The following is a 13,078-nucleotide window of genomic DNA, read 5'->3' as shown; positions in this document are numbered from 1 at the left end:
TGCTAGCTTATGACTCTCATGCTGTAAACCTTGTATTGTGATATCTTCTAGACATGGCTTTCCTTGTCCATGACCAGGTTCTCAGGAGGCATCCAAGTTTAGGGGTCCAAATTGAGGAAGTATTTCAGTATACCAATACCTGTATCTTATGAAGGGTGCTGGGTTTTTTCCTGTTTTTCCCTTTCACAGGCACTTTGCATGTACCAAAGTAAATGTTATTAGCCAAAGAAAACGCACCAAAATATATTTTTGTATATATTTATATATATATATATAGTATATATCTGCATTATTTTGTTTTAGTAATATTTAGTGCTATTTTGTATCCTATTGATGCTTTCTTTTCTTAAATTAATAGGAATGTTTATATTAATGTAAACTCTTTATAAACTTGAATTTAACACCTAAATAATAATCCATGTATTAGATTTGCCATATATAATTATTTCCCATAATTATTCATTTAGTTTGCACATGATTTTTTACCATCTTAGGAAACACAGTGTTGAGATGAACCTCTTAGTGCAGGAAGTACTTTGAGCTTGAATTACATGTTTATATTTCATTTGTTGATTCCTTTACCAATACTGACTGTACTTGCACTTTTGCTGGATGATTCAAAGATGAGTACTTTCTGTTTTTAGAAAATTTACTATCCACCTAGTAGGGGTTAGATAATAAAAAAACACCATACAGAGTGATATGGGGAATTGTAAAAAGCCTTCCAGGGATATGCATAGTTGCAAAGGCCCTGGGGTTAGTGAGAATGTTTATTACTAGAGTGAAAAATATGAGGATCAAGCTGTGGGAAATTATTTGACCAAAAAAGTAGAAAGAAGGTAATTCGTGAAGGTACTTAAGTGTTATGCTAGCACTCAAGTTAAATTTAACTTGAAGGTTAGGGGATTACATTAAAATATTTGTGTGTATGGAAATGACAAGATCACATTGGATTGTTTATTGAGTGTTATGAACAATACAAAATACAATTTTTTATTAAAATAAAAATGAAATTGTCATTTTAATATTAAGCCCAAACCTTGAGGGAAAAAATGTTTTATAGAAATGTAAAAAGAATGGCTAAAAATTAAAGGACATGACATGACATTAAAGGACATGACATTATGTAACTCTAAGAAGTGCTCAGAAAAAAGACCTTCTTCATCATTAAAGTATTTTTACTTTTGGTTCAATTGCTTGCTAGTCATTGTTAGTTCAATAGAAAATAATTAAGTAAAAATTTTTAAAGAAGAATGTAAAGACAGATGACTATATATAGTCTCTTTCTTATAGACTTCCCCAGTTTTAGTAAAACATTTGGATGAATTGTTGTACAAATTGTGGTCCATCCACAGCAGGAGTTACTAGTTGGCAGTAGAAAGAAACAAATGATTGATACAACAATGAAGATGTACCTCCAAGGGGATCATGCAGAGTAAAAAAGTCAGTCCCCAAAAGTTATACACTGTATATACACTGTATATAACAGTTTTCAAAACATTCTTGAAAATATTATAGGAATGGAGAACAGGTTAGTAGCTGCCGGGACTCATTGAGTGGTGGATGGTAGGGGAAGTGGGTGTGGCTCTAAAAGGGTAACTGGAGGGATTTTTGTGGTGATGGAAATATTGTACATCTTGACAATATCTATGTCAGTGTGCTGGTTGTGATACTGTACTCTAGTTTTGCAAGTCATTACCACTGTGGGGAACTGGAAAAGGGTATTCAGATTCTCTTTATTATTTCTCACAAGTAGATGTGAGTATACAATTATTTCAAAACTAAAAAGTAAAAATTTTTTTAAAAGTTTGAAATGTCCCATAACATAAAGAGAATTTCAGTTATGCATATTAAAACACTGTACCCACTCCCCAGATTGTTTCTACATGTATGATGCAGGTTTTAGAAATGTGATCTACCTGAGTAGACTATAGTTTTATTAAAAATTTCCATTTCATGAGTTAAATACAGAGCATAGAAAAAAAATCAATTTATCACTGAGATTGGAAAAGAAGGAACACAACATAATGTGTACTCTGTTCAGTGTCTTCAGAGAACAAAGAAAGAATCAGTAAATAAAAATTACCCCTCCTTTTCAGATTTTGCCCAAATTTGGTAATAAGATGAATATATAATGGTTATTGTATTTTATTTGTAATTATGTTCAAAACAGATTTCCCCAATACTGATTTAGTGGGAATGACCCAGAGATGAAATTAATTCCCATAAAGCAAATAATACACTGTCAACAGCTTGCAGCTACTCAAGGTTCAGGCAGAAGGCCAGTTACTTCATCACTTTCTGTTCATCCCTCGGTTCTACAGTACTGGATGCGTTGTAAATACTGCTGTTAGATGCTATAATGGAAATTTCCTCTGTTGGCTGGGACATAAAACTATATAAAAGAAAAAAATCAAACAATAACATTTCTGTATGGCTTTAAGATCCTAGTTGTATTTTCATAGGCATAATGTGCCTGTAACTGAGCATTAGATTTCTTTTCTTGATTCTCTTGTCTTTGTTCAATGAAATTTTTAAAAAGTAGGGCTAATCCCTCTTCTAGCTGCCAAAAAACTTATGATGTGAGGGTCTTTGCTACAATGTAGATGGAAATGTTCCAATTCGTGCTCACATGCCTTCATACTTTTTTAGAGCACCAGTAAGGTGCTCCCTGTAATGGCACCAGTACCTGTATCTCTTTTGATATATCAATATTTAAAAGATTTTTTTCAAAAGCTCAATATGTTACCTCTGGGCCAACATAACTAAGGTTAGATATTTTCTGAGTAAAGGAAAAAATGCAGTGTAATTAGCTCTGAGTTACTCATTCTGTGGCTACACTGAAGTTCAGCAAAGGCTCTCTGGGTATTGTCTGTTTGTCATCTTTTTGTGCTGTAGTTGGCAAAAAGCATTAAATTTAAATTAGTTTAGACAACTACATCTATTCTGTAAAAGAGTGTCTTATAACTATGAGGTTTTAAATTAGATTTTAAAACTAATATTTATATTTCATAAAAGCAACATTTATTTTAATCCTACTTTTAGGTAGGCATCATTGTCATGTAGAAATAATACTTACATATGCTAGCATTATACAAAATTTGTGTTACACCTATTTCATAAAGGTCATATAGGAGCACCTGAGGCATAGGAAACTAGGTGGAAGTTGACCAAAAACTTCCCAAATTTTCACATTTAGGTAACTCCTACCTAGTAAAGCCAGTTTCTTCTGTGAAGAAAAATTAACATCATAAGTCATTTCTGCTTGTCTAGCAGCTTATTTGAAAATTATTTGAAGTTGGTGGGTATTGAACACTATTATGATTAAGTCTAATGCCTCACCCCACCCTTCTTGACCTACCAAGGAATAGCCTGGACAGCCCTTAAACATTTGCCTGGGGCTTATAAGTTTGCCTTTCCTCTACACATTAGCATAAGCTTACCTGACTGCATGAGCTGCACAGGTCAGGCTAGTGGACCTCTGAGACGTGGCTGTTGCATTAGTTAGGCAGCTGGCACTCCACATAAAGTCCTTGCCCCAGAGACCGCAATCCAGCCCATGCTCCATTTGCCAAGTCATGCAGCCTTGTTCCAAGGCAACTTCTCGGTGGAGAAAGGAGCACCTGGGGGGTACCTTTTACTTATCTATGGTTGGATGTCCATCTCAAGGCCCTCCCCATTGTTGGCCCATTGGTGCACCCTTCACTGAGTGCCACAGAGTCCTGGTTGAAGGCATGCCTTTTCCCTCTCGAAGGAAAAGACCTTTTACCTGCTTGGCACTCTTGTCTGTCTTGAGCTCCCATAGAAAAAATTGCATTGCTCCAGAACTCTGGGATTCTCCAGATAGAAAATAATTTAGCCAACATTGTGCTGCCTATGCTAGAAGATGGAACTAAAGATCTAAATGTTTTCAATAACATGACATGCAGTGACCACAGATATAATTATTAGTTAATCCACATATGTATGTAGATATAGTCATGTTTTTATACTACAAGTTGTCATGGGACTATGCTCAGTGTTGTTGAGAGGGTAATCAAGGAAAGATCCTGAACCTGTTTCTATTCTTTTGCCTTCCACTTGGTTACCCCTGTCTCTCCCAATCCCCCTCAAGTCAAAGTAAAAGATACTCAAAAGTTATTCAAAGTAGCTGTCTCTCTCTCTCTCTACATCCTTTCTTGATGCCAGCCTCCTTCTCTGTTAATTAAAGAACGGAGTGACCTCTCTGCCACAAGCCCAGGCTGTCCTGTTTGGCATGACCAGTATGAATGCTCTGAGCTTCCTAATTATCATTGCATGGTAGTCATAAGCTCCTAACTAATGGGCCCTTCAATAGTGACCCAAAAGACTTGTGATTTTTTTTTCTTAATCCTTCATGACCTGTCTGGCTTTAAAATTATTGGCTGATTTAATTATTTTATAATGTCAAACAAGTTAAATTAAATTATTAAATCCTATATAGATATTTAAACTTTTTTAGAGAAACAGAATCAGCACATATGTAGTAGGCTTTTTCAGTGTAAGATGAAATAATAAGTGTCGTCAAGCAAGTGTGCTTATAGGGCTCTAAGCAAAATGAATACAGCATACAGAGAAAGGGGAAAAGCCAGTTTTCTGAAAGCTGGTGGAAAATGGGAAAACTCCCATGGCTTTTCTTAGAGAACAGGATAATCATTAGGGAATGAGGATTTCTTGAATTCTTGGGGTCTTTACCAGAAGTGACAACAATATAAGTCTGAGTTATATTCAAGAGAAGCTTGCTTCCCATAACTTACCCCCTGATGGTATACAGCCAGATGGTAAAATGTGCACACGTTTATATGCATATTTATGTGCACAAAGGTTTCATACAAATACTGCTTTCCACCACTGAATGCTAAAAGATGGCACAGTCCTTTATAAAAATCTTTAAATAACATCTTATCAACTTATGCACCATAATCCCTTTGTATTATAAAACTTGCCATTTAATTGCTAACAAGAAAAAAAATTATCTTCCTTAAGCCTAGAGTTACATTTTGTTATATAAATTATAAAAATATCATCCTCATTGATCTAACCTAAAATTTGTTTAAAATATGAAAATTACAAGTCTAGGAATACCTCGAATAAACATGCATATAAGACTATGCAATAAGTCCATTGCACAGAGGCCTAAAATAACATTTCTTTTTATGTTTCTTTGCTCTTTTCAGGAGAAAGGAAGACAACAGTGTCTTGCACGAAAATCATGAACAAAAATATCAGCATTGTGGACAATAAGAAATGCAAATACTTAACCAAGCCAGAGCCACAGATTCGCAAGTGCAATGAGCAACCGTGCCAAACAAGGTAACCCTGTCCCACCACTCATTAACAAAATCCCATTTTCTTAAAAACAATGCAGTGGATATGTACCAAAATGTAAGGCTTTAAATAAGCAAGGTCTAAGAAAGAAAGATAATCAACTTGATGGAATGAGTGTTAGAAAACCACGGTTAGGATTGACTTCAACTTCAGCTGCTGTCCACAGTGTGAAGACAACTCCTAACTGGATGGCAGAGGAGTATTTAAAAGTATTTGGTAACCTGTTGGTCACCTCTTCAAAAATCTGGTTATTTGGTTGAATTCAGCTACTCATTCCTAAATTCTCCAAAATGGTGTTTTAAGCACTTGCCAATGACGATATAAACTAAAGTGGGACTGGCCAGGACCCAGTCCCCTACACAACAGTGGGAGCATTTGGTCCTTCTGGTCCCCAAGGCTAGATCCTCACTTCCTCACCCCAGAGTCCCCAGGGCAAACTGTTTGGTTCCTGATCTCTGATCACCAGATTCCCGACCTGGGTCCTAGTTATTCGAAAGTTGGTTGCTTCGGTCCCATGTGACTTCCCCAGTGAGTAATAAGCAACAAAGCAGGCAAGAAACTCATGAGTAGGGGATAGAAGCGCAATGCTGAGCACCGTAAAGTGGTGTAAAAGAAAGGCTACGCCTCAGTAACCAGCAGAGATGGGTGAATGGAACCTTAGTATGATTTGGGGGTGGGCTTGCAGCAAGGCTGTGCAGAATGGTTTCAGGCACAGGGCTCCCGAAAATCTCTGTGCTTTCATATAAAAATTAATGTTGGGCTTGAGTGGAACTCAGCCCCAGTGTCAAAAGTCCTCAAAACTTTGTGGGACAGAATGACAAAAAGAGTCTGAAGCTGGATTGATTCCTCTAGAATATGGAGACACAGACTTCTATTCTATCCTGACACTCAGAGATTTATTGAAGCTCAGTGAGTTAGGGTGTATTTGTGAGTTCTTAGGGAGTCAAACAATTGATCTCCTCTCCCAATAGTTTCTGCAGTGGAGTCACAGCGAATGTGTATATACTGCAACTTGGATATGCAGAGAATTTGTAGCTTTGGAGTGCTATCTAACTAATATAATCTTCCTCGTGACCTTCCACCACAATGTATGGGGAAGTGAAAGGAGAGTGAGAAACAGAGTTGCCGATTAACTATATTTAGGCTTTTCTGTCTTCAGTAATCTCTAATGCTCAGTTCTTCTGGTTTCCCTCTTCGCCCACCTTCCCCTTCAGAGGTAGCACTGCATCCCAAGCGCCTTCTATTTCTGGCTTATTGCAAAACTCAGTTGTTAAGCCCTCCAGATCTGGCTCATGCTATGTCAACCAGCTTAAAAGAATTTGGAAAATCTTGTCTTTCTCTACAAAGCTGAAATTTCAAGACTTGCTTTTCTGTAGACTCAGTGTATTTAAGGTATCAAAAGCTGATTATCTACTTTTTCCTTTCTTTGCATCCGTGCTCTAACAATTCTTCCCTCCCCCTCAAAGGGAAAAATATGCTTCCAGAGAATAGAAGAATGGTATGTAAAAGAATATGCAAAAGAAAAACGTACATTACTTTCAATAATGTTCAATAATGCCCTTTGCACAAGCCGAACTATATGCTTTTCATCTAACTCTGTAATTACGTGTTTTTGTTTTGTTTTGTTTAACATCTTTATTGGAGTATAATTCCTTTACAATGGTGTGTTAGTTTCTGCTTTATAACAAAGTAAATCAGTTATACATATACATATGTCCCCATATCTCTTCCCTCTTGTGTCTCCCTCCCTCCCACCCTCCCTATCCCACCTCTCTATGTGGTCACAAAGCACCGAGCTGATCTCCCTGTGCTATGCGGCTGCTTTAATTACGTGTTTTTACAAGGCAGGGTAGTAATCAACAGAAAGGGTGACCTAGGGAAATATTGTTGCCTACGGTCAGGTCCTTGGGTCTTTTCCATTCATTGCTAGGCAGATAACAGATGCTGAGTTTTTAGCTTTTGCCCTGTCAGCTAAAGAACCTGGATTTTTTTGTTGTTGTTATTACTATTCCTAAGAATTATCTTTCTCTTTTTTTTTTTTTTTTTTTTTTGCGGTACGCCGGCCTCTCACTGTTGTGGCCTCTCCTGTTGCGGAGCACAGGCTCACGGGCCCAGCCGCTCCGCGGCATATGGGATCTTCCTGGACCGGGGCACGAACCCGTGTCCCCTGCATCGGCAGGCGGACTGGCAACCACTGCGCCACCAGGGAAGCCCTCTTTCTCTTTTTTTAATCTCTTTTAATAGACATTAAAATGCTAATTTACCTTTTGTTAAAGAATTTATTAAAATGTTTCAAAACACCATTTCTTTTATATACCATATAGCTTTCCCATTTGGATAAAAGAGCAGGAGCTTTTTCTGATATATCAGGAATCTTGAATGACCTGGATTTGAGGACTAGAGCATATTTGTCACTTCCTAACCTGGTCTGTGAAGAATCAGAATGTACAGTACACACCATTCATTCACTGACCTCAGCTATCTTGGGGGAAAATGCCTTGATAATGACTTGGTAAAATGAATAGTTTTGAAAGGTTGATACATTTCTGAGTGAGAAATTTTTGCAGCTGGAGACTGGAAGTCTTTTTGTTAGCAATTATTATCTTCTTTCCCTTGGAAAAGGAGGCAGTGCATTTTGAACCACCAAGAAGCAATGTCAGTGAGGTTAACCAAAATACTGGAAAGTAAGAAATTGACATGGGCAATCCTGAGGGGTCATCACAGGAAATCTTTCCAAGATTTACTGGCATAGCACAACTTTTGTTCCTCTTGCTTCTTCTTTTTTCCCCACCATGGTAAAAAACATTCTAATTACCATTCACATTTTTTGAAAAAGTCACCAAATGGCCTGATGTAACCCTATGTACCAAATATAAAATATATTAATGCACTAGTAAATAGCTTTGTAAAAAGGAGGCTTGAAGATGAGGAAATGAGATAATTCCCAATTAGATGAATTCTAAAATATAAAATGTTTTCTCTCACTACAATATGTTTCATATTTTTGTTCTTATTTTTCAGCAGCTTTCCAAGGAATGAAAAAAGTAATGTCTTATCATTATACTAAGGATTTCTAAAATATATTTTATTTAAAAAATTAGGATTTCATGAAATTGCAAATACTTCTCTTTTCAGTAGTGTCTTCCATAGTTCCATGGTTGGTTCCCTAGTTGAGGGGAAAGGCATATAGATGGGTTTAAATGATGCTTATAGCCTAGGTATCCTTGTGCAGAAAGAAGAAGCAGAAACTAAAATAAATTTGGGAGATAAATATTCACTTTAGGAAAAATCTACTAGGGGACTCCAAAGCAAAATGGTAGGTCTGCATCATACTTGAAAGATGAGCAGACAGGAACTTCATTAGAGGCAGTACTGCAGTGCAAATGTTATCGTGTTTAACAGCAATCGGTTGCAGGTGATGGGCATAATACATTAGTGATTACTTCCTCGAGATAAGTAGGGAGTTCTCTGTGGCAGGCTTCTTTTTTTTTTTTTTAACATCTTTATTGGAGTATAATTGCTTTACAATGGTGTGTTAGTTTCTGCTTTATAACAAAGTGAATCAGCTATACATATGTTCCCATATTTCTTCACTCTTGCGTCTCCCTCCCTCCCACCCCTCTAGGTGGTCACAAAACACCGAGCTGATCTCCCTGTGCTATGCGGCTGCTTCCCACTAGCTATCTATTTTACATTTGGTAGTGTATATATGTCCCTGCCACTCTCTCACTTTGTCACAGCTTACCCTTCCCCCTCCCCATATCCTCAAGTCCATGCTCTAGTAGGTCTGTGTCTTTATTCCCATCTTACCCCTAGGTTCTTCATGACATTTTTTTTCTTAGATTCCATATATATGTGTTAGCACACGATACTTGTCTTTCTCTTTCTGACTTACTTCACTCTGTATGACAGACTCTAGGTCCATCCACCTCACTACAAATAACTCAATTTCGTTTCTTTTTATGGCTGAGTAATATTCCATTGTATATATAGGCCACATCTTCTTTATCCATTCATCCGATGATGGACACTTAGGTTGCTTCCATCTCCTGGCTATTGTAATTAGTGTTGCAGTGAACATTGGGGTACATGTGTCTCTTTGAATTATGGTTTTCTCAGGGTATATGCCCAGTAGTGGGATTGCTGAGTCATATGGTACTTCTATTTGTAGTTTTTTAAGGAACCTCCATACTGTTCTCCATAGTGGCTGAACCAATTCACATTCCCACCAACAGTGCAAGAGTATTCCCTTTTCTCCACACCCTCTCCAATATTTATTGTTTCTATATTTTTTGATGATGGCCATTCTGACTGGTGTGAGATGATATCTCGTTTTAGTTTTGATTTGCATTTCTCTAATGATTAATGATGTTGAGCATTCTTTTATGTGTTTGTTGGTAATCTGTATATCTTCTTTGGAGAAATGTCTATTTAGGTCTTCTGCCCATTTTTGGATTGGGTTGTTTGTTTTTTTGTTATTGAGCTGCATGAGCTGCTTCTAAATTTTGGAGTTTAATCCTTTGTCAGTTGCTTCATTTGCAAATATTTTCTCCCATTCTGAGGGTTGTCTTTTCGTCTTGTTTATGATTTCCTTTGCTGTGCAAAAGCTTTGAAGTTTCATTAGGTCCCATTTGTTTATTTTTGTTTTTATTTCCATTGCTCTAATAGGTGGGTCAAAAAGGATCTTGCTGTGATTTATGTCATAGAATGTTCTGCCTATGTTTTCCTCTAAGAGTTTGATAGTTTCTGGCCTTCCATTTAGGTCTTTAATCCATTTTGAGCTTTTTTTGTGTATGGTGTTAGGGAGTGTTCTAATCTCATACTTTTACATGTACTTGTCCAGTTTTCCCAGCACCACCTATTGAAGAGGGTGTCCTTTCTCCAGTGTACATTCCTGCCTCCTTTATCAAAGATAAGGTGCCATATATGCGTGGGTTTTTCTCTGGGCTTTCTGTCCTGTACCATTGATCTATATTTCTGTTTTTGTGCCAGTACCACACTGTCTTGATTACTGTAACTTTGTAGTATAGTCTGAAATCAGGGAGCCTGATTCCTCCTGCTCCATTTTTCGTTCTCAAGATTGCTTTGGCTATTCAGGGTCTTTTGTGTTTCCATTCAACAGTGAAATTTTTGGTTCTAGTTCTGTAAAAAATGCCAGTGGTAGTTTGATAGGGATTGCATTGAATCTGTAGATTGCTTTGGGTAGTAGAGCCATTTTCACAATGTTGATTATTCCCATCCAAGAACATTGTGTATCTCTCCATATATTTGTATCATCTTTAATTTCTTTCATCAGTGTCTTATAATTTTTTGCATGCAGCTCTTGTGTTTCCTTAGGTAGGTTTATTCCTAGATATTTTATTCTTTTTGTTGCAATGGTAAATGGGAGTGTTTTCTTAATTTCACTTTCAGATTTTTCATCATTAGTGTATAGGAATGCAAAGAGATTTCTGCGCATTAATTTTGTATCCTGGTACTTTACCAAATTCATTGATTAGCTCTAGTAGTTTTCTGGTAGCATCTTTAGGATTCTCTATGTATAGTGTCATGTCATCTGCAAACAGTGACAGTTTTACTTCTTATTTTCCGATTTGGATTCCTTTTATTTCCTTTCCTTCTCTGATTGCTGTGGCTAAAACTTCCAAAACTATGTTGAATAAGAGTGGTGAGAGTGGGCAACCTTGTCTTCTTCCTGATCTTAGTGGAAATGGTTTCAGTTTTTCACTGTTGAGGACAGTGTTGGCTGTGGGTTTGTCATATATGGCCTTTATTATGTTGAGGAAAGTTCCCTCTCTGCCTACTTTCTGCAGGGTTTTTATCATAAATGGGTGTTGAATTTTGTCAAAAGCTTTCTCTGCATCTATTGAGATGATCATATGGTTTTTCTCCTTCAATTTGTTAATATGGTGTATCACGTTGATTGATTTGCATATATTGAAGAATCCTTGCATTCCTGGGATAAACCCCACTTGATCATGGTGTATGGTCCTTTTAATGTGCTGTAGGATTCTGTTTGCTAGTATTTTTTTGAGGATTTTTACGTCTATGTTCATCAGTGATATTGGCCTGTCGTTTTCTATCTTTGTGACATCTTTGTCTGGTTTTGGTATCAGGGTGATGGTGGCCTCATAGAATGAGTTTGGGAGTGTTCCTCCCTCTGCTATATTTTGGAAGAGTTTGAGAAGGATAGGTGTTAGCTCTTCTCTAAATGTTTGATAGAATTCGCCTGTGAAGCCATCTGGTCCTGGGCTTTTGTTTGTTGGAAGACTTTTAATCACAGTTTCAATTTCAGCACTTGTGATTGGTCTGTTCATAATTTCTATTTCTTCCCGATTCAGTCTTGGGAGGTTGCGCATTTCTAAGAATTTGTCCATTTCTTCCAGGTTGTCCATTTTATTGGCATAGAATTGCTTGTATTAATCTCTCATGCTCCTTTGTATTTCTGCAGTGTCAGTTGTTACTTCTCCTTTTTCATTTCTAATTCTATTGTTTTGAGTCTTCTCCCATTTTTTCTTGATGAGTCTGGCTAATGGTTTATCAATTTTCTTTATCTTCTCAAAGAACCAGCTTTTAGTTTTATTGATCTTTGGTATCATTTCCTTCATTTGTTTTTCATTTATTTCTGATCTGGTCTTTATGATTTCTTTCCTTCTGCTAACTTTGGGGGTTTTTTGTTCTTCTTTCTCTAATTGCTTTTGATGCAAGGTTAGGTTGCAAATACCTGCACATGTATTTTTGTGAGGTAGTCTTCAACCTGATTTCAGTTTCTGACTCCACAACCTGTGGCCTTTGGTAAGTTACTACACCTCTCCTTGCCTTGGTTTCCCTTTCTGTAAAAGGCCACGATAGTTGTAGTACCTAATATGTAGGGTTATTGTGAAGATTGAAAATGCAAAGAATAGGACCAACTCATGTATATTAGCAACTTTATACTTGTTAGGTACCTCAGTATGGCAATATGACATGACGGGCAGCAGCAGGCAAAGTGTGCAGCATGACAGGGACGGAGTCTAATACATCCTTTGAGATTCTAATAAGAGCAAGGCCCTGAGATGAGAAGTGTGGAGAAGCAATAGAAAGCCTGGGTGTCTTAGGGAAACCTCAAATATTAGTAAAAAAAAAAAAAAGAAAAAGGTATAAATCTATTGTGTAAACATTCTGCTAATTCTATCCATGTCAAAATATGTAGTAAGTAGATATCTTTTAACGTGTCTCAGTGACTCTTGCTTTACTTTTAGATGGATGATGACAGAATGGACCCCATGTTCACGAACTTGTGGAAAAGGGATGCAGAGCAGACAAGTGGCCTGTACCAAGCAGCTGAGCAATGGAACCCTGATGAGAGCCCAGGAGAGGGACTGCGCCGGGCCCAAGCCGGCCTCCACCCAGCGCTGCGAGGGCCAGGACTGCATGACCGTGTGGGAGGCGGGCGTGTGGTCCGAGGTGCGGTACCCACCCTGATGCTTCTCCATTTCCCTCTGATTTTCTTACTCATAGCCTATATAAGGTCATGTTTTATCAATTTCAGAGTCTCTCTGCATGGCAGTTTTAGCACCATTTATTGGTTTTTCTGGTAATAAAAGGAATAAGTAATTTTGACAGTAGGAAAAAACAGATTTATTCTTTGTTCTGTGGCTATTGTAACGTAATCAAGAGCATATATTATATACATTTTAGAATCCAGCTTTTTTATTTCTTTACCATGAGTATACTCTTTAGTGGACACATATGA

General features: G+C 37.3%; 1 protein-coding gene across 1 annotated transcript in view; it reads left to right on the top strand.

Annotated features, from left to right (window-relative positions):
* ADAMTS19 (ADAM metallopeptidase with thrombospondin type 1 motif 19) overlaps positions 1-13,078 on the top strand; it is a 269,389-nt gene that overhangs the window by 223,703 nt on the left and 32,608 nt on the right. Inside the window, exons 19-20 of the mRNA XM_004279870.3 lie at positions 5,196-5,331; positions 12,585-12,789. Coding sequence (XP_004279918.2) covers positions 5,196-5,331; positions 12,585-12,789 — 341 coding nt within the window. The remainder of the gene's footprint in view (positions 1-5,195; positions 5,332-12,584; positions 12,790-13,078) is intronic.

Source organism: Orcinus orca, chromosome 3 (genome assembly GCF_937001465.1).
Source record: "Orcinus orca chromosome 3, mOrcOrc1.1, whole genome shotgun sequence".
Classification (NCBI taxonomy): domain Eukaryota; kingdom Metazoa; phylum Chordata; class Mammalia; order Artiodactyla; family Delphinidae; genus Orcinus; species Orcinus orca.
Note: the sequence above shows the minus strand (reverse complement) of the source record. Positions and strands in the feature narration are given on the sequence as shown.